Source organism: Brassica napus, chromosome A6 (assembly GCF_020379485.1).
Source record: "Brassica napus cultivar Da-Ae chromosome A6, Da-Ae, whole genome shotgun sequence".
Taxonomy (NCBI): domain Eukaryota; kingdom Viridiplantae; phylum Streptophyta; class Magnoliopsida; order Brassicales; family Brassicaceae; genus Brassica; species Brassica napus.
The window spans coordinates 19,281,357-19,307,436 of NC_063439.1; the positions used below are offsets into that span (position 1 = coordinate 19,281,357).

General features: G+C 36.7%; 6 protein-coding genes and 1 long non-coding RNA gene across 9 annotated transcripts; 5 read left to right on the forward strand and 2 right to left on the reverse strand.

Annotated features, from left to right (window-relative positions):
- Positions 1–1,755, reverse strand: LOC106351912. 3 transcript variants are annotated; one of them, XR_007314497.1, is made up of 4 exons: positions 1,218–1,755; positions 1,037–1,104; positions 712–758; positions 1–544 (listed from the first exon to the last, which is right to left on the reverse strand). It is a non-coding gene; the product is annotated as an uncharacterized LOC106351912 (long non-coding RNA). The 3 variants fall into 3 exon arrangements; XR_007314496.1 differs by having other exon boundaries at positions 1–330; positions 443–544; positions 1,037–1,755; XR_007314495.1 differs by having other exon boundaries at positions 1,037–1,755.
- A 3,854-nt stretch (positions 1,756–5,609) lies between these two features.
- LOC106348032 (cell wall / vacuolar inhibitor of fructosidase 2) lies at positions 5,610–6,406 on the forward strand. Its single transcript, XM_013787674.3, has one exon. It carries the CDS (start codon positions 5,726–5,728, stop codon positions 6,269–6,271), a length of 546 nt encoding a protein of 181 aa, XP_013643128.1. The 5' UTR covers positions 5,610–5,725; the 3' UTR covers positions 6,272–6,406.
- Positions 6,407–7,350: 944 nt separating this feature from the next.
- On the forward strand, positions 7,351–10,427 carry LOC106348030 (chromatin assembly factor 1 subunit FAS2). The gene is made up of 12 exons (XM_013787673.3): positions 7,351–7,592; positions 7,774–7,885; positions 8,007–8,033; positions 8,120–8,192; positions 8,444–8,547; positions 8,620–8,834; positions 8,917–9,013; positions 9,110–9,182; positions 9,369–9,457; positions 9,571–9,715; positions 9,823–9,923; positions 9,993–10,427. The coding sequence occupies exons 1-12, from the start codon at positions 7,479–7,481 to the stop codon at positions 10,298–10,300; spliced, it is 1,458 nt and encodes a 485-aa protein (XP_013643127.2). The 5' UTR covers positions 7,351–7,478; the 3' UTR covers positions 10,301–10,427.
- Positions 10,428–11,565: 1,138 nt separating this feature from the next.
- LOC106348029 (probable pectinesterase/pectinesterase inhibitor 64) lies at positions 11,566–13,701 on the forward strand. Its single transcript, XM_048735415.1, has 2 exons — positions 11,566–12,832; positions 12,907–13,701. Exons 1-2 carry the CDS (start codon positions 11,713–11,715, stop codon positions 13,596–13,598), a joined length of 1,812 nt encoding a protein of 603 aa, XP_048591372.1. The 5' UTR covers positions 11,566–11,712; the 3' UTR covers positions 13,599–13,701.
- Positions 13,702–20,152: 6,451 nt separating this feature from the next.
- LOC125609989 (glutathione S-transferase T3-like) lies at positions 20,153–20,956 on the forward strand. The gene has a single exon (XM_048781623.1). It carries the CDS (start codon positions 20,153–20,155, stop codon positions 20,954–20,956), a length of 804 nt encoding a protein of 267 aa, XP_048637580.1.
- Positions 20,957–21,734: 778 nt separating this feature from the next.
- Positions 21,735–23,033, forward strand: LOC106408002 (putative nuclease HARBI1). Its single transcript, XM_048781624.1, has one exon. The coding sequence runs from the start codon at positions 21,753–21,755 to the stop codon at positions 23,031–23,033; it is 1,281 nt and encodes a 426-aa protein (XP_048637581.1). The 5' UTR covers positions 21,735–21,752.
- An 871-nt stretch (positions 23,034–23,904) lies between these two features.
- LOC111198655 (U-box domain-containing protein 27) lies at positions 23,905–25,436 on the reverse strand. Its single transcript, XM_022687561.2, has one exon. The coding sequence runs from the start codon at positions 25,311–25,313 to the stop codon at positions 24,054–24,056; it is 1,260 nt and encodes a 419-aa protein (XP_022543282.2). The 5' UTR covers positions 25,314–25,436; the 3' UTR covers positions 23,905–24,053.
- Between the last annotated feature and the right edge of the window lie 644 nt (positions 25,437–26,080).

The following is a 26,080-nucleotide window of genomic DNA, read 5'->3' on the forward strand; positions in this document are numbered from 1 at the left end:
TAGTTAAAGAGGTTTGTTCTATTGCTATGCTTCAGTTTTAAAATTTAAGATAATATTCGTTCCCAAAAAAGGTAGAATCTTTACCAAAATGTATTACTTACAATGCAAAGGATCAAACCATACACGAAACTTTGAGCCTATATTAGCATTAGAGGAAAACCTCTAAATTCTTGAACCAAAGGTTACCTACTACAAGAGATTCTAGAGAAACCCAAATTTTTTCAGTGAGTAATTAACCCCGCTGCCATATCACTCATCTCCTGCATTTTGATTATGTTTCCCTTGTGCTTTTTCATGAGGATGTCTAAGAAAATCCGAGTCCTGTAACCTCTGTAACACAACAAAATGGGTAAGTTGTTATCAACTTAGGAAAAAAAAAGAGAAAGAGTGAGCTTGTGGAGAGATGTGAGAGAGCAGAACAAGAGTTAGATGGAAAGAATACTCATATAAAGCTATTAAGAATTTCCCATAGCCTTTCCTTTGATATGGAGGAAGGGTACGGATGGATACAAGCCAAGTTGTACGCTTCTTCTGAATGCTTTTCCTGTACCAACATAAAATTATGATAAAATTGACGTCAAGCATATCTGTATTTCTAACCAACTGTAACCACAAACATAAATAGTTGAGTTTGTGCTTGAGGTAATTTTAGGATCAACCTACATGCCACTAACCAAGTGTAACCACAACCAAAAATTTGTATGGTGGTACCTTTGAAAAGTATCCAGCCATGTGGCGTCCCCCGATCATCACATTCACTGATTCACACATAATATAGAACATGAACAAATCGACGTCGTAGTAAAGAGTTTCTTGGTCAAGAAATAACTTTGCCAGATAACACAGGTTCTGCGCATAGACCATGTCCTTCTTGCCATATATTTGTTAGATGTCATTAGAATTTTAGAAATAAACTCCAAGGTCATGAAAAACCATTACTAAATGTGTGAGTAAATTATCGGCTTCCAGATATAAAATTTTAAGTGATAACACCCAACATATTAGCATCACCTTGCAGGAATATTTAAGAGCTTACCTCAAACACTGACAAGATCGAGCTTTGAAAGATTTCATCCCCAGGGGATGCTTCAGATCACATTTCCTCTGCATGCCGCCGCAAAAAAAAAAATTTGGGTAAGAAACAGAAATATACGTGTGAAAGCTCAAAGGATACAAATTTAACAGAAAGATACAATATCAGAATTCAGAAATACAACCCGAACAAACAGCTGATACAACTCATTTTTTTTTAAATAAAGGTGTCAGTTTTTTTTAATTAGAAAAAAGGACAGGCAAAACTAACAGAAAAAGAGTTTCACACAGTCTTTGTATTCTGGTGGAAACGGAATACCCATATCTCCGTTGTTATATTCTTCGCTTTTGTGAACTCCTCATGTTCACGCAAACTCGCAGCATCCAGCTCTTCGTGACTGATGACCCTGTAAAAGCACATATCAGAACATGCATAGCGTGTCACACAGCTCACTAAAGCTAACCCCTTACCTCTACATGTGACTCATCAATATTCCGTCTCTCGTTTGGTGTCATCTTCCAGCTAGTCTCACCTATAACCAATACACAGTTCTACTAAATACAGTAAACAAAGGTCAAGACTTTGAAGAATGGCTACCTTTGTCTTCAACTTTTTTCATCTGAGGCGCATTCTACGGAATCAAGGTCAAGTTGATCTAGCTTAATCCATTCATCAAGTCTTGTGAAACGTTTAGTACTTTCAACTGCCTTTTTTTGAAAAAAAAAATGGTAAGCTAGATATCTTAAAGCACAGAGATTGCTTACTGGAAATAATTTGGGTTTCTCTTGAATCTCTAGTACGTAGTAGGTAATCTTTGGTTCGAGGGTTTAGAGGTTTTTCTCTAATGCTAATTATCTAGGTTCAAAGTTTCGTATATAGTTTGGACCTCTGCGTTGAAAGTAAAATATATTTTTGTAAAGATTCTACTTTTGTTTGTGTGATCGAATGTTATCTTAAATTTTAAAATTTAAACCGTGGAAGAAAAGGTGAAGAGAAGAAGAATATGAGAAAAAGTTGTTAAATAAAAAAAGAAAGAAAGAATATGAGAAAACAAAGGTGAAGGCATAGAATTAGGGCCTGACTGGTTTAACCGCAGCGGTTGCGGTTGCGGTTGCGGGAGTTTGCGGATGCGGGTGGTTGCGGTTTCTAGCGGTTTTAAGAGATTTGTACGACTGGTTATGCGGTTAGAAATTTGTGCGTTTGCGGGATACTTATGACTAGTTAACTACCAAATGCAGCAGCAGTTAAATAATAAATTAACAATATTTACATTTTATACAATTATAAAAATATCAAAAATAATAATATTATAATAAATATAAAATTTATATTTAGAAAGTTATAGTTTAAATTTTTTAAAAATATAGAAAATATTTTTATTTTAAAGTTTTATAATATTAATTAAAATTTAATTGATATATTTTAGCATTTTTATAATTTCAGTTTAATTTTTTTATTGAATTTTTTTATTTTTGTATTTATATTGTTTTGGAAAAAAAATAATTTTTTTTTATCCTCCCGCAAACGCCCGCAACCGCAAACGCTAGCTGGAACCAGCTTTTGAATTTATGAGGTTCAGAGCGATTTGGAGCGATTTGGAGCGGTTTAGAGCGGTTTGAGCGATTGTTGCAAAACGCCAGCAACCGCTACCAACCGCAAAAGCTGCGTTTGCGGGTGGTAGCGGGAAAACCAGTCATACCCTTAGTTCTTTGTTTGGGATCTTTAAAACGTCCAATGACTGCAATACTTGACGTGAGATGTTTTTGCATGTAGAAGGAAAAATTAATAATATCCAATCGTCAAACGCTTATATATATATAACGCATGTTTGTAGTCACAAACAACTAACTCTCAAAAATATAGTATAGCCATGGAACATCCTCCACCTTCTCCCTTCATTTGCCCTGTCATACGATCCAAAGACAGTGGTTTTCCCAATTATAAAGTAATTAATGGATATGTTTCTTACATGATTGACAGTTCTTGTTCTTTACACGGCGTCTCTTCACATCAGGGTCACCGCCTTGACCCCTTGTATTGGTGCAACAACAAAGAATCAGAAGATGAGCCTTCTTGGTGTGGTGCTTGCCAATGTAAGGAATCCAGTACAACCTATTACTTTTGCAATGAATGTAGTGTATCCTACCACAAAGAATGCGTCGACTCTTCCCCTCTAATCAAATCTCCTCTTCACCCTAAACACCATCTCCAACTTTTCGCGCATCGTGGGTTAGCTATGACTCATTATCTCGACTGTAAGATAATTTCTTGTTCTTACTGTGGATCATGTGTCGGAGGTGATCGTACAACGTTATTTTACTACTGTTTTATTTGTAAGTTTAGTTTGTATCCTGTTTGTGCAAGAAGACCCTCATTCTTGAACTATCAAAAAAGACATGAGCATACTCTTAACCACTTCCCTAGAAAAAACGATTTGATATGTGACGTTTGTGGAGTAGTTGATAGCAAAACTCTCATCTACGTGTGTCTTCAATGTGATTTTGTTGTCCATAAAAATTGCATTTACTTACCGTTTGTCATAAAAATAGCCCGTCATGACCACCGTCTCTCTTTTACCTACTCTCATCTTAGAGTATTATTGTCTTGTGGAGTTTGTCATCAAAAGATTGAAGAAAATTATGGAAAATATTATTGCACAAAAGATTGCAATTACGTAGTGCATTCCAAGTGTGCAACTCGTAGGGATGTGTGGGATGGAAAAGAACTTGAGGAAGAACCAGAAGAAGAATATGAAAATCTAAATTCTTTTCAAGTGATAGGTGATGGAATTATACAACATTTCAGCCATTCACATTACATGAAGTTTGAAAAGAAGATCACTGGCATATTATACTATGAAAATAAGCGATGTCAAGCATGCGTACTTCCATTTTATGGTGGTAATGTTTACAATTGTATGGACTCCAAGTGTGATTTTGTACTTCATGAAGCATGTGCAAATCTTCCTCGGATAAAACAACATATTGCACATCCCTATCCATTTATTCTACAAGTGAGTGACACCAAAAATTGTTTCTTTTGTGAATATTGTGATCGTTTTTCATGTGGTTTCAGATATGTTTGTTGCAAAGGGGATGAGTCTATAAGTATAGACGTGCGATGTGCTGCAATATCTGAGCCACTCTACCATCAAGCTCACCCACATCCTTTGTTTCTAAGCAATGAACTTGGAAAACATAAACCATGTTCAATGTGCAGAAAAAACAGTACTCGAACCTTAAACTGTATCGAATGTGACTTCTGTTTGTGCTTCCATTGTGCTACACTCCCATATAAAGTAAAATATGAGCATGATGAACATTTCCTCACCCTTTCTTATGAAGAGAATGCAAGTCTGAATTGGTGTGAAGTTTGTGAGAAAACTTTAGATTCATACAAATGGCTTTATACATGTAACGAATGTGGGGTGGCATTCCATATTGCATGTTTGCTAGGGAAATGTGCATTTTATGTCAAGCCTGCTCAAAATCTCTCATTCGCTAGTCATAAATTCAATATAATTCTGATTAATGGTCTCACTCGGCCCATCTGCGAAGAATGTAAAAGTCGTTGCCAAGATAAACTAATGATCCAAGAGCTTTATGATGGTAAAGAAATAACAGCTTGTTATCGTCATTGGGAAGAGAACGATATTTAAGGTCAGGGATTTGGATGCTGGTGAAAGAAAAAAAAACAGCAACCAAAATTTACATGTTCTGGTTATTCAAGGATTAGAGGGAAAAAGAACATTAGGTATTGTGTGCTGTTTTAAGAGTCTACATTAATGTAGTTTGTAAAATAGTATATATATTTTTAACTTCTAATTAATACAATATGTTGAAATTCTCTGTATTCAGTATAAGAAATATATAAGTTCTCAAGTTGGCACCATGATGGAGAATTCAGCTCATAAAACAAGTACTAAGATAATGTCAAACACTATGTCAGAAAAAAATGTCATTAAGCTGAACATAAAAAGTGTTAATGATTAAGAAAATAAAACATTCAAGCAATGTACGATGAAAATAAGCCCCATAGGACACCTCCTAAATGCATAAACTACTGAGAAATGGGGATAAATAGTTTTAAAAGAAGGGGAAAACAAGTGACAGAGGGAGTTTTTTTTTCGTGAAAGGGAAACAGCCAAACAGCTTTCTGATTCGTAGTAATCACATGATGCACAGATCAAAACCTAGCAAAGTTCCAAGATGCAAAGACCAACACACAACTCATCATCATGTCTTTGAAGTTATGGTCTATAGATTCGCACACCATGATGTTGATAAAAGGAAATTCACATTGTAACTTTACAATTTGTATATTGTAACTAAACTTCCATTAAGTACACAAGTAACACAACTACTTGGTTTTCTCCTCGGGTTATGATATATGTATCATGCTGATAGTATTAAAAGTATATAACCCATTCCTATTCAGTTTTTTTCACATGTTAACACGCTATATTATATCGCAACCTGACAAAAACAGGATTATATATCGCAACCTGACAAAAACAGGATTAACACATTAACATCGAGAATATAATATTGCGATTACCACTCAAAACAAATATATATTCTCGTTTATTATTTTTAATACGTATTATAATAAACTACCCAGGATATAAGACAAAAGAATCATATTTCTTTATATATCTCTCCATAAACAGCTGCTTAAAATCCTATTCTTGAAATGGCTAAGGCTACTTCTCCCATCTTTCTCCTCCTCCTCCTCGTTATCCTATCATCAACCCTACTGTCAGTCAAACCCAACACAACCACAATCGAAACAACTTGCAAAACCACAAACTACTATCGCCTCTGCGTCTCAGCTCTCAAATCCGACCCAAGAAGCCCCACAGCCGACACAAAAGGTCTAGCCACCATTATGGTCGGCTTTGGTATGAAAAGCGCCACCGCAACCGCCACTTACATAGCCGGAAACCATACCGCCGCAGCCGCAAACGACACCGTCCTCAGGAAGGTCTTAAAAGATTGCTCCGACAAGTATGCTCTCGCAGCTGATTCTCTTCGGCTAACGGTTCAAGATCTTGATGATGAAGCTTATGACTATGCTTACATGCATGTGTTGGCGGCGCAGGATTATCCTAACGTTTGTCGGAATATTTTCCGGCGAGCTAAAGGTTTGGTTTATCCTACGGAGATTCGCCGGCGTGAAGTGAGTTTGAGACGTATATGTGGTGTTGTCTCCGGGATTCTTGATCGCCTTGCTGAATGATTATTGTTGTACTATTTTTTGTTTTTAAAAAAAAACTTTGCTAAAATGGCAAAAACTCTATTTGTAATTTTATGTTAGTTATAAATCTCTACTAAATTTGGAATTTGTAAGTTTTATTACATTTTCTCTATCGTTCTTCTCCTTTGCTACTTGCTTTCAAATTGTTTTTTTTAACTACTTTTTTTATATCATTTTAGAAAGTAGAAAAATTACATGATCCCGCAGGATTACAGCCCTTAAATCAATCAGATAATTTATATCTGCATACCTCCAAAAAAAAAAACAAAATAAAGGCAGATAACTACAGAAAATACTGCCGCCAAGTCGAGAGAAAAGTCACCGTTGATGGGAGATTCCTTTGCTCTCGTGAAAGTGTGTCCAGCTTTGCTCTCGTGAAAGTATGTCGGATAAGATGGATTCTTGTGTTCCTCTCCTTCCAAAGCGGGTAGACACAAACTCAGACGAGTAAATTGTTAAGCAGAACAATGTTATTAGAGATCATTATCTGAATATTTACGTTACAGATTTTTGTCCTCAAACATACAAAATCCTTAAGTCGTGTTTAGTGCCAAAGATTTGGGGGGGGGGGGGGGGGGGGGAGGGGGGGGGGGAGGGGGGGGGGGGGGGGGGGGGGGGGTTTAAAAGACTTGGGAACCAGAGATATTTTATTCGATGGAATATTAATATATATGGTTATGTAGCTTTTGCTTTATCGATATGCATTATATGTTAAAGACATTTGAAATGGCGATAAGGTTTATAAAAGGGAAAAGGCAACGTCGTGTTGTTATTATGCAAATATATAAAAGCAGAACCATTATGGACCTCAAAACTGCAACTACTTTTGAGACGACGTCGATTGATCCGCGAATTAAAAGCAAAAGACGTATGACTTTTCTTTGAGTTTTACGTGGACGGACACGACACTTTCATAATGCATTATGTAGGTCAGCGAGAGACTGACTACAGTACTAGTCCCTCTAACTCTAATCATTGAACTCGACCGGTCAGGATTAACCGGGTTTTTAGTCGGTGGGACAAAATAGTCATTTAACACGTAGAATATATTTCCCGCCAAAAAGACGCGCCAGAGTGGGAGTTCATTTTAGTACTCTCTTTCTTCTTCTTCTTCCATAAACCCTAATTTTCTCGAGAAAACAAATCCGCCACGAATCTGGGCAATTGGGCATTCTCCGTTACCAGCAAGATGAAGGGAGGAACCATACAGATCAGCTGGCACGACGGGAAGCCTGTGCTCACCCTTGATTTTCACCCGGTTTCCGGTTTACTCGCCACCGCCGGAGCCGATTACGATATCAAGGTAATGCAATCAATTCGATTTTCTCCAATTGGGGATCTGGGTTCCGCTTGATTGTTCGAAAGTCGCAAGCTTTTTGAGCGTGTGAGCTTCTAATTGGGTTGATGGATTTTTAGAGAATCAGAGGAATGTTATTGGTTATTGATTGTTGACTAAATTTTATTAATTAAAAAAAAAAATACAGCTATGGTTAATAAACTCTGGTCAAGCGGAGAAGAAGCTTCCCAGTGTATCTTACCAGAGCAGCCTTACTTACCATGGATGTGCTGTCAATACCATTCGTTTCTCTCGCTCTGGTTAGTACTTTTTGTTTCTTCGGTAATCTTCAAGTTTATACTGCATTAAGCATTGTGTTATCAGATATGCTCTTGAGCCGTTTTGTATGTATGCTTATGATTGTTGTATGATGATTTGCAGGGGAACTGCTTGCCTCTGGAGCAGACGGTACGACTGTGATCAGCGTTTTGATTATTTTGAGTGCTTATTGTAACCAATGGGCAGTTCTGTTTTTTTTTTTTGTTATAATGCAGGAGGCGAGCTTATTATATGGAAGTTGCATCCTAGTGAAACCAATCAGTCCTGGAAAGTTCACAAGTCTTTATCGTGAGTCTTTTCATCTGAATAATAAGCTACACTGTCATGCTTTTGTAAGAACCATCCTCAATATTGTTGCTATCAAGAAGAGGGAGTGCTTCTATAGGCTAGTAACATAGTGGAAAACTTATGAAAATTTCCATGGGCTTATTCGAATGTAGACTAGTCACATCGCATGGTGGAAAGCATAAGGTGTTAGACTGAGCAGAGGAATGTAGGCAAATAGAACTATTTTGACTTTTGTTGTACTACCCTGCTAGATTCCATCGAAAGGATGTCCTGGATCTTCAGTGGTCTCCTGATGATGCTTTTCTGATTTCTGGCTCAGTCGATAACTCTTGCATTATATGGGACGTTAACAAAGGTGAGAACAAGTAAAATAATAGATAAACCATTTTTCATGCTGCTTCTTAGATTTTTCCTATTTTGCTACAAGGTTCTGTCCATCAGATACTGGACGCCCATTGTCATTATGTTCAAGGTGTTGCCTGGGACCCCTTGTCAAAGTACGTAGCCTCTCTTAGCTCGGACAGAACATGCCGGATATATGTCAATAAGCCTCAAGCAAAGAGTAGAAGTGTTGAAAAAATGAATTATGTTTGTCAGCATGTTATCACGAAAACAGATCAGCAACGAGGAGATGACACTAAGGTAAGAGAGAGAGAGAAGAATTTCTTCATGATTAGTTGCGAATATACAGTATGCCTGATTTCACAATGATTATCATACGCAGACGGTGAAAACCCATCTCTTTCATGACGAGACGTTGCCTTCTTTCTTCCGAAGATTGTCATGGTCACCTGATGGCTCCTTTTTACTCATTCCATCAGGTAATTATCATCCCTTAAAAGCATTCCTCCTTAGATCATCGCATAGCTTATCCGGATATTAACTGTGTTTCTGTCATCAATGTATTTCATTTGCAGGCTCTTTCAAGCTTTCACCTACATCCGAAGCTGTAAATGCTACTTATGTCTTTTCTAGGAAGGACCTTTCAAGGTAAGGTTACCGCACCTTACCATCTCTTGTTTGTTGTGGAACATATTGTAAGCGTCCAAGTTTCTTTTTTCTTAAAGCTGGGCCAAGTGAACTCAATTGCTTGAGCTTATGTATGATATAGTTAGAAAGCAATACAAAGTCTCACACACGCTCATTTCGTTTTTTTTTTCCTTTTCCTGCGAGCAGACCTGCACTGCAGCTTCCAGGTGCTAATAAACCGGTTGTAGTGGTTCGGTTTTGCCCTGTTGTATTCAAACTCCGGGGTTCAAGTTCTGGTACATGCTATGTTTTCTTATAATACTAGTTTCAGCTTCTTTTAAGATAGAAAATCAAGGCCTTCGAGATGCAAGTCTTTTCCTTACATATTCTCATTTTGGTGATCATGCAGAAGAAGGTGGTTTCTTCAAGCTTCCTTACCGTATTGTCTTTGCCATTGCAACATTCAATTCGGTGTACATATATGACACGGAGTGTGTCGCTCCAGTTGCAGTCTTGGCAGGTCTCCACTACGCTGCTATAACTGATATAACATGGTAATAAGAATATCTTCGTTATTCTAGATCTCTGAATAGTCCTTCCTTCTCAAGAAATTTATGGTTTTCAAATGTAAGCAATGATCAAATATTTTTGTTCTAAATAGGTCACCAACTGCTTCGTACTTAGCGCTGTCCTCACAAGACGGTTATTGCACACTTGTTGAATTTGAAGATAACGAACTTGGAGAGCCTGTCTCCATCTCAGGTTTGCCCTTAGGACTCTTAACTCTCTTCTACGTTCCAGAACTGGACTAACCCATTAATTCAATTGCAGTTGGGAAGAAACTGGTGGATGGCGAAGAGAAAAAGCATGTTCTAGAGAAAACCGATGAGCTGATGACCGAAACAGTACCAGACGAGAGAAGTAAACAGGCTGAACCAAATCAAGACGAAGAGAAACAAAAGCCACTGCAAAGCAAAGTTACCAGTGAGGAGGAAAAACAGGTTATGCAGACATCCGATGAAGTGATGACAGAAACAAAACCAGACGGAGAGAAACAGCCATTGCAGAGCAAAGTTAACACACCCGTCTCAAGTAAACCGGCGAGGAGACGCATCACACCGATGGCTATTGACCCCTAACTACTGATGCACTTACACTACTCTTTGTTTCCATATGTTTTTTACTGTTACTATTATCTTTCTTATAGGCAATCATCATGAATCAATGTAGTAGTGTTGTTTTTTACTGCTACTATTATATAGCTCAGTGTCATAAGTCCGTTGGCTCGCGTTTTCTTCTAAGCATTCTAAGTAGGGTGTTCAATCCGGATATCGGTTCGGTTTCGGTTCGGTTTCGGTTCGATTTTTTTTGGTATTTCGGTTAGTAAAATATAACTATCATTTTAAATCCATATTTACTTCGGTTCGGTTCAGTTTATATACTGTCGGTTTTCGGTTTATTCAGTTTTATACCAAAAAACATAATTATTTTGTTTGAGATCATATTATATGAATTTTAGAGTCATATTGTCAACACATTCATTTATTAAAAATATATTACATGTTTAAATAATTGAACAAAAAAATAAAAATGTTCCTACCATCAAATAAAATAATCAAATCTATAACTAAAATCAAAACTTGAAATTTTGAAAATAAAAATATGAAACAAAACAGAAACATGAAAGAAAAGTTTTTCCACTTTTCCATATTTAGTGTTCATTAAAGTCATGCTTTTTCAATTGAAAATTTTCCATTAATTATGTCCATCAAATTTATAATCTTCATATTAATTTAGAAAATAAGATGTCTGAATTGCAATGTATTGTTATTTAGTTATAGTTCAAGTGTTTTACAAATTAAGGTTTTTTATTACTATAAAATTATGGTAATAGTTAGTAACACAAATTTAACTTATGTAACAAATAGATTTTCATGTATTTTTATAAAATAGATACATATTTACATGTTTCTACTTTTAATCGGTTTTGTTTGGTTTATTTGGTTTAGTCGATTATATACCAAACCATATCTAAACCCTACAGTTTTTATAAAATTATATCTATTCGGTTTATATGTTATATATCAAAAGTAAACTATATTGTCTATTTCGGTTCGGTTTTACGATATTGAATAGCCCTATTCTAAGAGCTAAACATGTGGTTTTGGTTTTTGAAATCAAAAGAGAGGAAGAGCTCGTTAATCCTTTGTCTAGAGATATATTAATGGGCTTTAGCTCGTTTCCATTTGGCCTGTTAAAACTAAATACGCTAAATTTTGAATCGACAAAAAAAAAACTGACCAGTAAAAAAAAACTTAATTTACCCTAATTCTAGTTGCTAAACCCCATTCTTCCTAACAGCCGTAAAAAAAGGAAAAGTTAAAAGAGGTAAAAGAAACAAAACCCAGAAATTTCTGACATCTTTAATTGCCATCCCTCCCCCTAAATCTCATCCTCTGTATCTCTCCCTCACTCAGATTTCAATTTTTCAATTGATCTTTTGATCAATATCTCTGTACATATACCTATATATAATAAATATCTCTCTCTAATGGATTCTCCGAAACTCCCGCGCTCTCTCTCCACCTCTTCCTCCACCCCATTCGCTTCCTCCGCCTTTAAACCCCACCGGAAAAACATCCCCTCTCGCAACTTAATCCTCATCATCATCGCCGTTTCCGCCATCCTCCTCCTCCTCCTTACCCTCATCATCTACTCCACCGTCTCCAAATCCTCCCACAACGCACCGCACAAACCCCCTTCCTCCGCCGCTCCTCCTCCTCCCAAGACTCCTTCTCCTCCTTCCCCTCCTCCAATCGCTCAGATCCGCCTCGCATGCAACGCGACGCGTTTCCCGGACCACTGCTTCTCCTCCCTCTCTAAACCGGGCCTGGTCCCTCCCGATCCCAAACCGGTCCAGATCATCCACTCCGCGATCTCCCTCTCCTTCGAGAGTCTCAAGTCCGGCCAATCGCACATCAAGTCCATCCTAGACTCCTCCGCGGGGAACAAAAACCGCACGAACATCGCCACCATTTGCCTCGAGATCCTCTCCTACTCCCAGCACCGCACCGAATCGACCTCCGCCGCCGTCGCCAGCGACGGCGGAGGGATTAAAGACGGCCGCGCGTGGATGAGCGCGGCGCTCGCGTACCAGTACGACTGCTGGTCGGGGCTCAAAACCGTCAACGACACGAAGCAAGTCGTCGACACCATCACCTTCCTCGGCGATCTCGTGAAGCTCACCGGCACCGCGCTGGGCATGATGGTGTCGTTCGATAGCTTCGGAGACGACGTCGCTTCGTGGATCCCCCCAGCAACGGAACGTGACGGGTTCTGGGAGAAGACTAAACCGGGTTCCGGTACGGTTAAGGATGCTAGTTTGGGTTTTCCGTCCGGTTTGAAGGAAGACGTGACGGTGTGTAAAGACGGAGGAGGGAAAGGGTGCGGTTACACGACTGTGCAGGAAGCGGTTGACGCGGCGCCGGCAACTAACGGAACCGTTAAGTTTGTGATACGGATTAAGGAAGGCGTGTATGAGGAAACCGTTAGGGTGCCGTTTGAGAAAAAGAACGTTGTGTTCATTGGAGACGGTATGGGTAAAACGGTAATTACGGGTTCGTTGAATGTAGGTCAACCAGGGATGACAACGTTCAACTCCGCAACTGTCGGTGAGTTAATGTTAACGTTACAAGTATTTTGTCTTGTAATTTTTGGACATGTTAAATAATTATTGTTTGTATAGGAGTTCTCGGTGATGGGTTCATGGCACGTGACTTAACCATAGAGAACACGGCGGGATCAGACGCGCACCAAGCGGTTGCGTTTAGGTCAGACAGCGACTACTCAATACTCGAAAACTGCGAGTTTCTTGGGAACCAAGACACAGTTTACTCTCACTCACTTCGGCAATTCTACAAACAATGTCGGATCGTAGGCAACGTGGACTTCATATTCGGTAACTCAGCTGCTGTATTCCAAGATTGCAGTATCCTAATCGCTTCAAAAAATTCGAAACTAGACCAAGGAGGCGGCGCAAACAACGCTATCACAGCACACGGGAGGATCGATGCGGCGCAGTCCACAGGGTTCGTGTTCTTGAACTGTTCGATTAACGGAACAGAGGAGTACATGGAGGAGTTTCTAGCTAACCCCAAGGGGCATACGAACTATTTGGGAAGACCGTGGAAGGAGTTTTCGAGGACTGTGTTTGTAAACTGTAATCTTGAGTCTTTGGTTAGTCCTGATGGATGGATGCCTTGGGATGGGGATTTCGCGTTGAAGACGTTGTATTACGGTGAGTATAAGAATACGGGTCCTGGTTCAGTTAGGTCTAAGAGGGTTCCTTGGAGTAGTGAGATACCTGAAAAGCATGTTGATGTTTACTCGGTGGCTAGTTTTATTCAAGCTGATGCGTGGGCTTCGAAGTCTGCTTGATGTTGTAAAGGAGAGTTGAGTGTTTAGGATTTTGAAAAGAGGAGAGATGTCGTTGTAAAGTGTTAAACATGTCAAGCGTATATAACATATCATATTTTTCTGAGTGGTTGAAGACGATAACCTTATAATATAGATGCAATAAGCATATGGGATGGGTAAAATGCTTTCAAGAAAACTTGCATAAATGTTTCTAAGGGTAAAAAGTAAGTTACTATGTTATTCTTGTGAAACATATATTGAATGGTGGTGTGATGATTAAGGTGATACACAAAGCTATGGGTTTGAAGGAGAGACAACACGGGGGTGAAGGAAACAAAACATGATCTTTCTGGTGTGAGAGAGCAAAAGAGAAGTTATGTTTCATGGGTCGGAGTCAGAAGTTTTCTCCTCCTTTGGTGGTGCGTCCTGCCTCATGAGACGGGATCTTGCCCATGGGTCAAGTGGCACTCTAGGTGGCGGTTGAGTTGTTGGTGGTTTCGATTGCCTTAGCTCATTCTCTCTGTCGATGAACCTGCAAAAAAAGAGTATGACAAGTTAGCTCACAAAGTGAAGTTTCCAAATTAAGAATCAAGAAAAATACAATGTGATACTTCCGTAAGGTGTAAGCAAAATGAGCAATAAAGGAAAAATAATTGTTTACTAGATACAGGCCATTGGTGGAGCATCACCAACTTGTATGCGAGTGCGGAGCATTCTTGTGCATCCACCAGCTCTATTTCTGTTTTAAATCATCAAACAGTGTACTTGTGACTTGTGAGGAGATATGTAAAATTTAGGTTTAGAAAATTGACTTGTATCGATAAGCTAACTCTGTGAAAGTCTTGTGAATAACATCATCTCCTCTAACAAACCCAGCAGCTCGCCTTGCTGCATCCACAGTGAGCCCTGTAATTAAATCATTTCATCAGCCATTTTCTCAACCAAAAAAAAAACTCATCTAAAACACTTATCACGTAGAAGCAAAACCAATTCGTGAAGTTAAAACCATATTTTTAAGGAAATGAACGATAAACCCGTCTCGTATGTGGACCCTTTACTTAGTAATGGGCCGCGTTTTTAAGTCTTAGCCAATAGAATAATAAAACGGCTGTATGACCCATATTCTAAACCGGTTCGATGCTAACCGATGGGCATAAAATGATCTGATGATTAACTAGTTTTGGTAAGCAAACTGAACCGAACCGAGTCAAATTGAGCCAACCAAACCCAAACCTATTCAAACCAAACCAAAATACGAACCGAACTGAGAAAACAACGTGTTTTTGTAATTATTTAAACTAAACATATGTAGTATACCAAGATACTAAAATCGTAAGACTAAATCCACATATTTGTTATTTTTTATTCAATGGCATATATTTTTCTAATCTAATATGTAATCATCAAAAGATTTGATTAAGAAAAAAAGGAAAAGTTTGATTTCTTATTTTCGTATATATAAAAAGTATGATAGAAATTATGAACGATATTTTTTTTAGTTAACTTAGTTTGATTGAGTTTCTATAAACTCTTTTGTAGCTTTTCAAAAGCTTTTGTTTCAGTTTTATATTGGATTTAGTTCACATAGTTTATGTTTTAAAACATGATTTCTCTTAAAAAAACTAAACTAATAGAAACCCAATTAAACTAAACCAAAACATAAACTGAACCAAACTATTTACGATTCACTTCAGTTAGAAAAATGTTAGAACCGAATTAACCAAACCAAACCGATAAAGTAACCAAAGTGCCCACTTACAAAATCTACAAACTTAACTGGTTGTATTTTTGTAATGATCAAAATATTTCTATAATATTATTTGAGAAATCAGTTTTTATGTATCGTTTTCACGTTAATGATAAGAGTGGCTAATTACATAGACAATGTTTGTAAATTTTAAATTTACTTATATGTGTCATTATTAAGAGTTTTTCTTATATTTCCTTCTTTTTTTTTCTTAATAATATTCAAATTTGATTTTCGTTTTTAATATTATATCATGCACCATATAAATATAAAAATTGAAATAGCTTTAAATTTTTTAAATATAGACTATATATATTAGGTGACTTCACTAAGCAAATTTCAAAACAGATAGTCAATTTAGCCCAAAAATAATTTCAAATAGCATAATCATCTTATATTGCAAAACGACTTCTAATCATAACATTAACTAATTGTTAATATGCTTCAGTCGTTTTATAAATATTTCATATTAATGCATGAGAATTTTAAAAAAATATTAATTATGTTAGCTAATGTCACTCCGAAACGATCATCATTTCAATTATTTCCGGTTGTTCTAGACATACAAAATCTCATTTGATAAAGCATAAATTAAATAAATCATCAAACCGATCATCAACATCATAAAATATAATTGATATATAAAATGATCATAAAACTGATCATAGATCATCAAACTGATCAAACTGATCTAAATTCTAATACTCAAAAGCAGAAATTTAATTGAGTCAACAAAATTTTATTTTTTACAATAATTTTGTATTTAAAATTTATACATGTAACTACAAAATTCTTTAAAATATATAAACAAAAACATAACAGTAATTCATTATTATTTATTTTTTATAAATATTTAGTTTTGTATATTTCAAAAGGTTATTGGTTATATTAGTTGTACAATCTCAAACCAAAGAACCTCTCATTTTTTTCCTATTTATTTTTCAAAAATACATCTATTAAATTATACACAAATTTATAGAAATATATATGTAAAAAATCAAATTAAGTAAAATTAACAAAAATATCAAATATAGAATACAAAAATTATGATTTAGTTCAGAATTAAAATATAAAACTCAGTTTACCTAAAATAACTAAACCAATTGAACTTTGTATACCATAGTCATATCTATATTATTAAAAGAGAAGTACCAAATAGAAATACCCTTTAGTTTTACCACTTATTTACATTAGAATGTCATTGAAATATTTATTGAACCTATATTTAAGCATGTTTGTCTTTTCCTAATTTAAATAATAGATTTAAGCATTTAATGTCTTTCCAAAATTTAAATAATAGATTTCCTTTATCAAATCATAACCAAAATAATTTTCCTAATATATTCCATATTAACATATTCAATATTTCTAATATTTATAAGTAATAAATAGTAAAATAAAAAAAATTACACATCATAATCAATTTATATAACATATAAATAAAATATAAAATAGTTTATTCATATATTAGTATAATGCTTTCATAATATAAGTCCAATTAGTTATAAATATTGGATTTGTTTATATGATACATTGTGATATAATAGACGATTAAAATCACAAAATATAATTTTCAGAGTAATAAATAAAAAATTTATGTTTAAAAATGTTATATTAACAATTATGTAATATATTTTAATTTACATATATATATATATATATTATACCATTAGTACAAAGAAAAAATTAAAGTGAAAGCAAATATTTATACGGTCACGGTGAAGATCTATAAATAAATAACAACAACAAGATTATTTTTCTTTAAAAATTTTATTTTAATTGAAACTATAGTTCCAAATATGTTTATATATTTTATGTATTTGTAAATTTATTTTCTTTGTCTTTAAGGAAGCTTGGATTCTTAAATTAGAAAAAAATATGACCACCTCTATATTATTTTAATTAGAAAATTTAAAATTTATATCAGAATGTTTTATTAAACTTTTAATTTTTCTTTTTATTATAACTGTAAAGATTAATTTTCAATATGAATTTATGTTTCAATATTACAAATGCATCATTTAATATAAACAAAAAAAAACTAAAAACATAAAATAAATACCCGCCCGGTCGGGTCAAGTTCTAATGTTTAATTAAGATCATAACATAAATTTTACTTATTTTCCTTACATATGTATTGTAAACCAATTTTAATTATAAAGTAAAATACTGAACAATATTATAATTTATATCATAAATATTTATCATGTCACCTAATATTTTAATATATCACCTAAATTTATAATCATGTACAGTCGACTGGTTCAATCAAACCGTAATCGTGCTTTATTTCTTTCAAATCACGAAAGCAAAATAGTACCATCTTCTTGAATTATTTATAGACTTAATAGGTTATCAATCAAATTCAAAATGGTTTAATGGTCGACTAGCTAACTTTTCACGCATTTATAAAATCTTTGTTCACGACTTTTCCTAAGACCAAAAAGATGATAACAAAACAGAGATCCCAATTTTCATACTTCGTGGGCGGTTTGTCGTCGACTCTGGTCTCATTCGAGTTCTGAGTCAAAGGCCAGGTCTCAAAGTTGGACTAGTGGAAAGAGTTTACAATTAATCAAACTATTTTTTATTATGTATCTTTTGCCGGAATCGTATAAAAAATAACAACGCTTAAGGGTATGACTGGTTTTCCCGCTACCACCCGCAAACGCAGCTTTTGCGGTTGGTAGCGGTTGTTGGCGTTTTGCAACAATCGCTCAAACCGCTCCAAACCGCTCCAAATCGCTTTGAACCTCATAAATTCAAAAGCTGGTTCCAGCTAGCGTTTGCGGTTGCGGGCGGTTGCGGGAGGATAAAAAAAATTTCTTTTTTTTTCAAAACAATATAAATACAAAAATAAAAATATTCAATAAAAAAATTAAATTAGAATTATAAAAATGCTAAAATATATCTATTATAATTTAATTAATATTATAAAACTTTTAAATAAAAATATTTTCTATAATTTTTAAAAAATTTAAAGTATAACTTTCTAAATATAACTTTTATATTTATTATAATATTATTATTTTTGATATTTTTATAATTGTATAAAATGTAAATATTGTTAATTTATTATTTAACCGCTGCTGCATTTGGTAGTTAACCAGTCATAAGTATCCCGCAAACGCACCAATTTCTAACCGCAGAACCAGTCGTACAAATCTCTTAAAACCGCTAGAAACCGCAACCACCCGCATCCGCAAACTTCCGCAACCGCAACCGCAACCGCTGCGGTTGAACCAGTCAGACCCTAAATATAAGTCCAAAACGCACACCAAAGTTAGTTCCACGCATGTAGTCAACATGGAAAAAACAATGTACATCTTTTTTTTTTTTAACGAAAACAATGTACATCTAAGACCATCCGCAACGGTCGAAATGGGTTTATCTTAGCGCGAATTCTTAGGCAAAACCTAATATAATAATAGTTATATTTTAACTTTAGGTAAGAAAGAGTCCTTAGGGAAGGAGGTTTAAGGATTAATCCTTAAGTGTGTGGCATCACGTGATAGGCTAGCGGAAGGGGTGTGTTTCGCGTGGGGGAAAAAGATTCATTTGGTTTCTCGATCACGAAAAAAAAAAGCGCTCTCACGATATCAAAGGCGATTCAGCGACCGGAGAAGGGTGAAGGTAAATCGGAGGTTTCACCGTTTTTTTTGGCATTTGGAGTTGTTGCATGTTGATTCATCTGGTATTAGGGTTCTATGTGGGGCTTAACTAATTGATTTCGGTTCTCAAATCGAGTTGGGGATTTTTTGAATTAGGGTTTTCTTCAAGATTTGTTCACCGCGCGTCGGTTAGTTGTTGTTTTCGTCGTTATTAAGGGTCGGGATTGAGTTATTAAGGAGTGGATTGAGTTCTTTATCGATTTAAGTCTTGGGTTTAGTTTCTAAATCGATTAGTTTTTGTTGTTGCAGGTGTTGAAATGGAGGAAGAATTAAGAGATATGAAAGCCCGCAAAGATTACTACAACATGCTTCATGCCGTTTCAGATGCGCAACAAGGTATTCCTCAATTCTGCCCCTGTGGATCACTGACGAAGGAAGTCGTTGATGAAGACGACACATATGACTACCTCCCTGGGAAGAGATACTTCATCTGCTGTGAGTTCGAGGTATTAAGTTTTCTCTCTTACTAAATCTCTTCTTCTTTGAAATGAATGTGCAGTTTGATAATGGTAATTATGTTTTGGCAGAACGACGGGATGCATTTCAGGCAACCATGGGTTACGGGTATGCAACAAGAGGTTGAGAGGTTCAAAAAAATATTCAACGAGCAGGAAAAGTTGAAGAGAGAATGCGAGGCGCTTAAGGTGAGTGGAAATATAAATTGTAACATGTTTGTGCCTGTTTGTAACGCAACCTGTGTAACAAAAAGATTGGTTTGTCTGATATATGTTCAGGAGCAGGTGAAGATGATGCATTTGCGGCTGAATGAACTTGAGAGCAGCCATTCGAAGGTTAGTCTGTAAACGTATTTGCGTAACTTTAGCAATATAGTTTAGCTAGGTAGTTTTTAAAACTCTAGGTAGATAGTCTTTCAAACTTTATTGTTGAACTTTATAGTTGAAACTTTATAGTTCAACTTTAGAGTTCAAACTAGTATAACTTGTTGTTGTGATTTCGAAAGTGATTTGATATGTTATAAATGAAAAGTAAACCCGTCTTTAATTGTGCCTAACTGCATTTAGGCGTCTTTACCTGTAATGAGAAGACACTTTCCTACTAGAAGTAAATTCATTTATGTAGAACATAGGCTTTGCTAACTACTTATTTAGAGCCACCCCCTTTGCTTAGAGTCCAGTAAAACATAGTCTTCTTCCTAAATGGCAAACTCCTCCACAAGTTTTATTAACCTTTTAGCGAGCCAAGGGGTTATTGACCTTGGCTCATCGGAACCTCCGTTCGTTAGCAGCGAAGGGGTAGCCACCCAATGTTCCGATGAGGGTACGGTCAAAGAGAGGAGAAAATGGACACCAAAGGAGGATATAATCCTCATTGGTGCTTGGCTCAACACGAGCAAAGACCCAATAGTCAGTAACGAACAGAAAGGCCTTGCGTTCTGGAAGAGGATACTAGACAACTACAACTCCAGCCCTTTACTGGTTGGTACAATCCCCCGCGAACTAGGGCAAGTGAAGCAACGATGGGCCAGGATCAACGATGTGGTGTGTAAGTTTTGTGGTAGCTACGAGATGGCACAGAGGGAGCAGAGAAGCGGGCAAAATGACAACGATGTGATGAAGGCTGCATTGGAGATCTTCTTCAATGACAAGGGCTTTAAGTTCAACTTGGAACATGCCTGGAGAGAGCTTAGGCATGATGTCAAATGGTGCTCCACCTCTCTCGGGAAGGACAATGGGAAAGACAAGCGCAAAACAGGTGCCTCAGATGCGGGAGGGTCAGTGACAGAGCCACAAGAGAGACCCATAGGAGTGAAGGCAGCTAAGGCTGCTGGTAAGAGGAAGAAATTAGGAAAAGAAGAAGAATTAGGACAACTTAAAGATTTGATGGAGACCAAAAAGCAAATCTCAGATCAGAGTTTGCTTGCAAGCTTGTTTGCTAAAACCGACCCACTGACTGAGATGGAAATAGCTTTGAAAATGAAATTAATGTCTCAGATGTTGTGATGGTTTGTTAACGCTTACTTACTGTTGTTTACTTGTCTTTTTACTCATGCTTACGAATCTCTTTTTACGTGTTTCAGGTGAAGAACAAGCCCATGTGAGCGAAGTCACGGGTTGTCTGGAAAGCTGATGTGTGTTTTGTATGTTTCTGCGACTCTTTTCATGTGAACCAAGTCACGGGTTGTTTGTAACCCTTGGCTTTATAACTATGTTGTCTCGGCTTTGTAACTCTACTACTCTTCTTCTCAAACAACTTGTATCTCTCTGCTTTCAGTTTGTTGTCTTTGCTCTTGATCATCTACATTTGTAAGCTCTCTGTTTCTTGAAGTAGATGTTGTTTATCGCATCACTTGTTTTTTATCGAATCACTTGGTCGCATCATTTCATTTTTTTTATCGCATCACTTGTTTTTTTATAGCTTCATTTGGTCGTTTTCTTATAGCATCATGTTAATGAACTTGATCATCACTTTAATGAACTTGATCATCACGTTAAAGAACTCCAATTTATATTCTAACTCCAATTTATATTCTAACTCCATTTATCTAAGCTCCAATTTATGTTCATCTAAGAACTAGATAATCACTTGTCCACGTTTTTTATCGCATCATTATTTTTTTTTTCTAGTTTGTGTCAATTTTTCTAGTTTGTGTCAATTTTTTCTAATAAGGCAGATACAAAACTAGAATGTTTAATTAATGAATTTTTCTAGTTTGAGTCAATTTTACAAAATGTATTTAATAATTTAATTAATTATGGATTGTTTCATCACCTTTTTTTTTTAAAGGGATTACGAAATATGGAAGATGAAGTCGATCGCAGATTGAATGCGGCTTTGGATGAAGCTGTCGATGAATATTTTGAAGATACATACAACAACATTGCGAACAACCAAACTAAGAAACAGAGCAAACGTGCATATGTCGAACGCAATCGCGAAGAGGGCCATACCCGACTATGGAACGACTACTTTAGTGAAAATCCGACATTTCCCCCAAATTTTTTCAGACGGCGTTTCCGCATGAACAAGGCAGTTTTCATGCGTATCGTCGATCGTCTCTCGGAAAATTTTCAATTCTTTCAGCAAAGAAGAGATGCGACAGGGAGGTTAGGTCTATCTCCACTACAAAAGTGTACGGCGGCAATTCGCATGCTTGCTTACGGCTGTGCTGCTGACGCCGTTGACGAATATCTCCGACTTGGAGAAAGCACAGCACTTTCATGTTTAAGCAATTTCACAGAAGGCGTAATATCTTTATTTGGAGAAGAGTATCTACGGAGGCCCACTCCAGAGGATCTCCAACGACTACTCGATATTGGAGAGATTCGTGGCTTTCCGGGAATGGTAGGAAGCATCGACTGCATGCATTGGGAGTGGAAAAATTGCCCAACCGCCTGGAAAGGACAGTACACACGTGGATCAGGAAAGCCAACAATTGTCTTGGAGGCCGTAGCTTCACAAGATCTTTGGATATGGCATGCTTTTTTTGGTCCTCCGGGTACATTAAACGATATTAACGTTCTCGATCGGTCTCCTGTTTTTGATGATATTTTACAAGGTCGAGCTCCAAGGGTACAATATGAGGTCAACGGACACCAGTACGATTTGGCATACTACCTCACAGATGGCATATATCCAAAATGGGCAACATTTATCCAATCTATATCAAACCCTCAAGGGCCTGAAGCCGAGTTATTTGCAAAAGTTCAGGAATCAACCAGAAAAGATGTGGAGCGTGCCTTCGGAGTATTGCAAGCTCGATTTGCAATAGTTAAAAACCCGGCTATTTTGTGGGATAAGACACAAATAGGGATGGTAATGCGAACATGTATCATATTACACAATATGATAGTAGAAAATGAACGCAATGGATATACTCAATATGATACATCTGAGTTTGAAGAAGGAGCCTCGAGTAGAAGTTCACAGGTGGATATGTCATTTTCTCCCGCGGCTTCAAATCTCCGTACTATGCTTGACATACGGCGACGTGTTCGTGACCCGCACATACATGCACAATTGAAATATGATTTGATTCAAAACATTTGGAACAAGTTTGGTAATGATGAAGATGTTTAGTTATTGTATGTTTACATTTAGTCTTTCAATAAATAAAAAATTTTATTTTATATTAAATAAATTTAAAATATTTTAAAAATTCAAAAAAAAAAAAAAAAAAAAATCTAAGGATTCCATTTCGGATAACACCATTGGACCTACATTAATGCTTAAAGTCCTTAACTATTTAAAAAAAAAATATATATTATTTTAATGCTAAAGATTCCAATGGTGATAACACCATTGGAGTTGCTCTAAGTAGTTTACTTTTCGTATTCAATATAAGTGGTCCGGAGGCCAGCTCATTCATTCATGGGTTCCCTCGAGACCATCTCGGCCATTAAACTTATCTACATTTTTGATTAATAGTATCATACAATTAATAGTCAAATACATATATTCGTATACTCTCTAGAAGTCTCCCTTGATAGGATGGTTAAGTAAGTCCAAGGAGATCAAGACCATGATTTTCATTGGAGATAGATAGGTCGGTTGAAAATTTAGTGAGTGTATAGTAGTATTCGAGTTTTTATATATGGACTATATAACGCATGAAATTATATCACAAGATGAAGGGAAAAAGTAAAAGATGATTAGGACTCGTATAGGCTTATGTCTATGTCGTGTGTGATGTATTCGAATCTTCTAAAGACGAAATTGAAATCACATGTAACATCGTTACACATTGTGGGTCGATGGGAACTATATGACGTATTCATCTTTTTGGCAAACTTGGACCTATTCCCAACAGAATATATATTAAAATTCGTATTTAGAAAAAGTAATTTCATATCAATGATACGAACAATATGATTGGAAAATGCAAGAACATAATAATTTGATTTTACTTTACATTAATAAGAGAATTATTGACTACCCATTCGATGAGCAATGAATTGAATCTTTTTTTTTTTTGAGTTTATATTCACTATTCAAAAATTCAAAATGTTTACAGTTTGATGCTTTTTTCCACTCTCTCCCTCAATAATGTATCCTCACAAAATCAAATTCTATGAACCCTAGTGAGTAAAACGAATTGAATTAAAACGGCATGATATGTGTCGTTTTGGTGTCGTAAGCCGAAAGGCAAGATCTTGAATTCACCTTGAAGACCTTAAGAAGATCCGTTAACATCCGCCTCACGGCGGGAGAGCAATTGCTCTGTAACAGTAACAGAATCTTCGTAACGCCGTTAGTACTCGTAACCGCTTCAAGCGCCTTCTCTTCTTTGAAAAGATAAGAGACGCTCCAAAGCACCGTCACGGCGTGCTCCGTCGCCGCCGTCGATACTTTCATCAGCTTCTTAACCACCGTCTTCAAACACTCGCCGTCTCCGCCGCAGATTTCCGATCTGCCTTCCTTAGTGGATGCTAAACTCTCGAGAAGCTTCAAAGATTTCTCCGTCACCGAAACGCTCGCCGTCGTTGGATCCGTTAACAGCTTCGTGAGATCCTTGATGAGCTTCTCTCTGATTAGATTCAGCTTCACGCGTCTCGGCGAGCTGATCGCGATCAAGCATGATAACGTTGCTTCGATTAAGCTCGAATCGGAGTCTCTGCTAATTGATTTCATTAGCTCGACTACTAAACCGTCTCTCTCAGCGATTGACACCTTTGACTCGGAGTCGACCGCGATGAATTCAAGTAAACCGGCGCAATCAATCTTCAATTCAACATTCCCGGTTTTGAAAAAATAGACGATCGTCGTTAACCGATCTCGACCGTTATTTAAAACCAGATTCGAAAACCGTCGCCGATCTGAGATTTTGGATCGAATCATGCTCAGAATCTTCACCGCCTCTTGAACAATGAGCAATTTAGCAGCGGAGGTGGTTTTGAAATCTACCTGGCTCATGAGATCCACGAGAAGTCTCACGAAATCATCTTTCCCGGCGAGGAACCCTCTGTTATCGTCGGACTCTCTAGCGAACCGGAGAATCTTCGCCAAAACCTCGCGGTCAAACCTCTCTTCCTTCTCCACCTTCACTCTATCGATCGCATCTGCGATCTCGTCTCTCGTCGGAGCAGCTAACTCCGACGGTTCGACACTAGCGCGCCGGCGAACAGAGTCTGACCAAATCTCAATGAGACGCTGAAGAGTCCGGTTAGGTATGAAATCCTTGTTCTGAAGAATCTGCATCGTCGCCGGACACGTGTTGTTCCCGCCGTCGAGCCACCGTTGGATGCTAGCGCGGTCGTAGGTCACGCCGGTGCAAAGACTCACCGGAGATTTCATGACGTCTAAGGATATAGGACATCGGAAGAAGCTTGGTACGGTGATGTATAGATCGTCTTTCCTCATTTTTTTTTGTTGATTTTCCGTTTTGCTCCAGATAAAGCGTGTGGGATTCCGTCAGAGAGAGAGAGAGAGAGAAGAACTGTGTTTATGTTTGAGAGAGAGAGTGCGTGGGGTTTGGTTTAAAAGATGAAAGAGAAAAAGAGTCAAACTTTGCTGACGTCAACTTTTCCTTTTTTGACGGGCGTGTTTATATTTAAATATCTTTTTACAATATTATAATGAATAAATCGTATAGCTTTTCCTTTAAACGTACATCGAATAATTTTTCTCTCTTTATGCTATTATAAAAAAACTATACTACAAAATTAGAATATAATTTTAGCGCACTCTAAAGTTGAAAATATATATTCTTATTCAGGAAATATATTAACTAAAGTCATAATTAAGCATGATTTATTATAAATGTAGAAAATTCGTTTTATTTATCGTCTAGTGTTGGTCGTTGGTCAAAAGAATTCTTTCGGCGCGTTATACTGGTTACATTACAGCTATTAATCTGAGTTTAAAAATATAACGTGTTGGAAATGGACGGTGAGGATTTGCGGATAGTGGATGTAGATATAGGCCGAGTTGTGGGGTCCACCCTCAATCGGTTCATCACTGGGTCAACTTTACGAGCGCACCGAGTTTGGGGTTGTGAGATTTCACGTTTGAGATTTATTGAAACGCGGAAGCTTTTTTTTTATTAGCTTTGACAACCCTACACTTTATAACTTTCTATAAGTTCTCCTCTATCTCTTATTTCTTAATTTTCCGTCCACATTTCACAT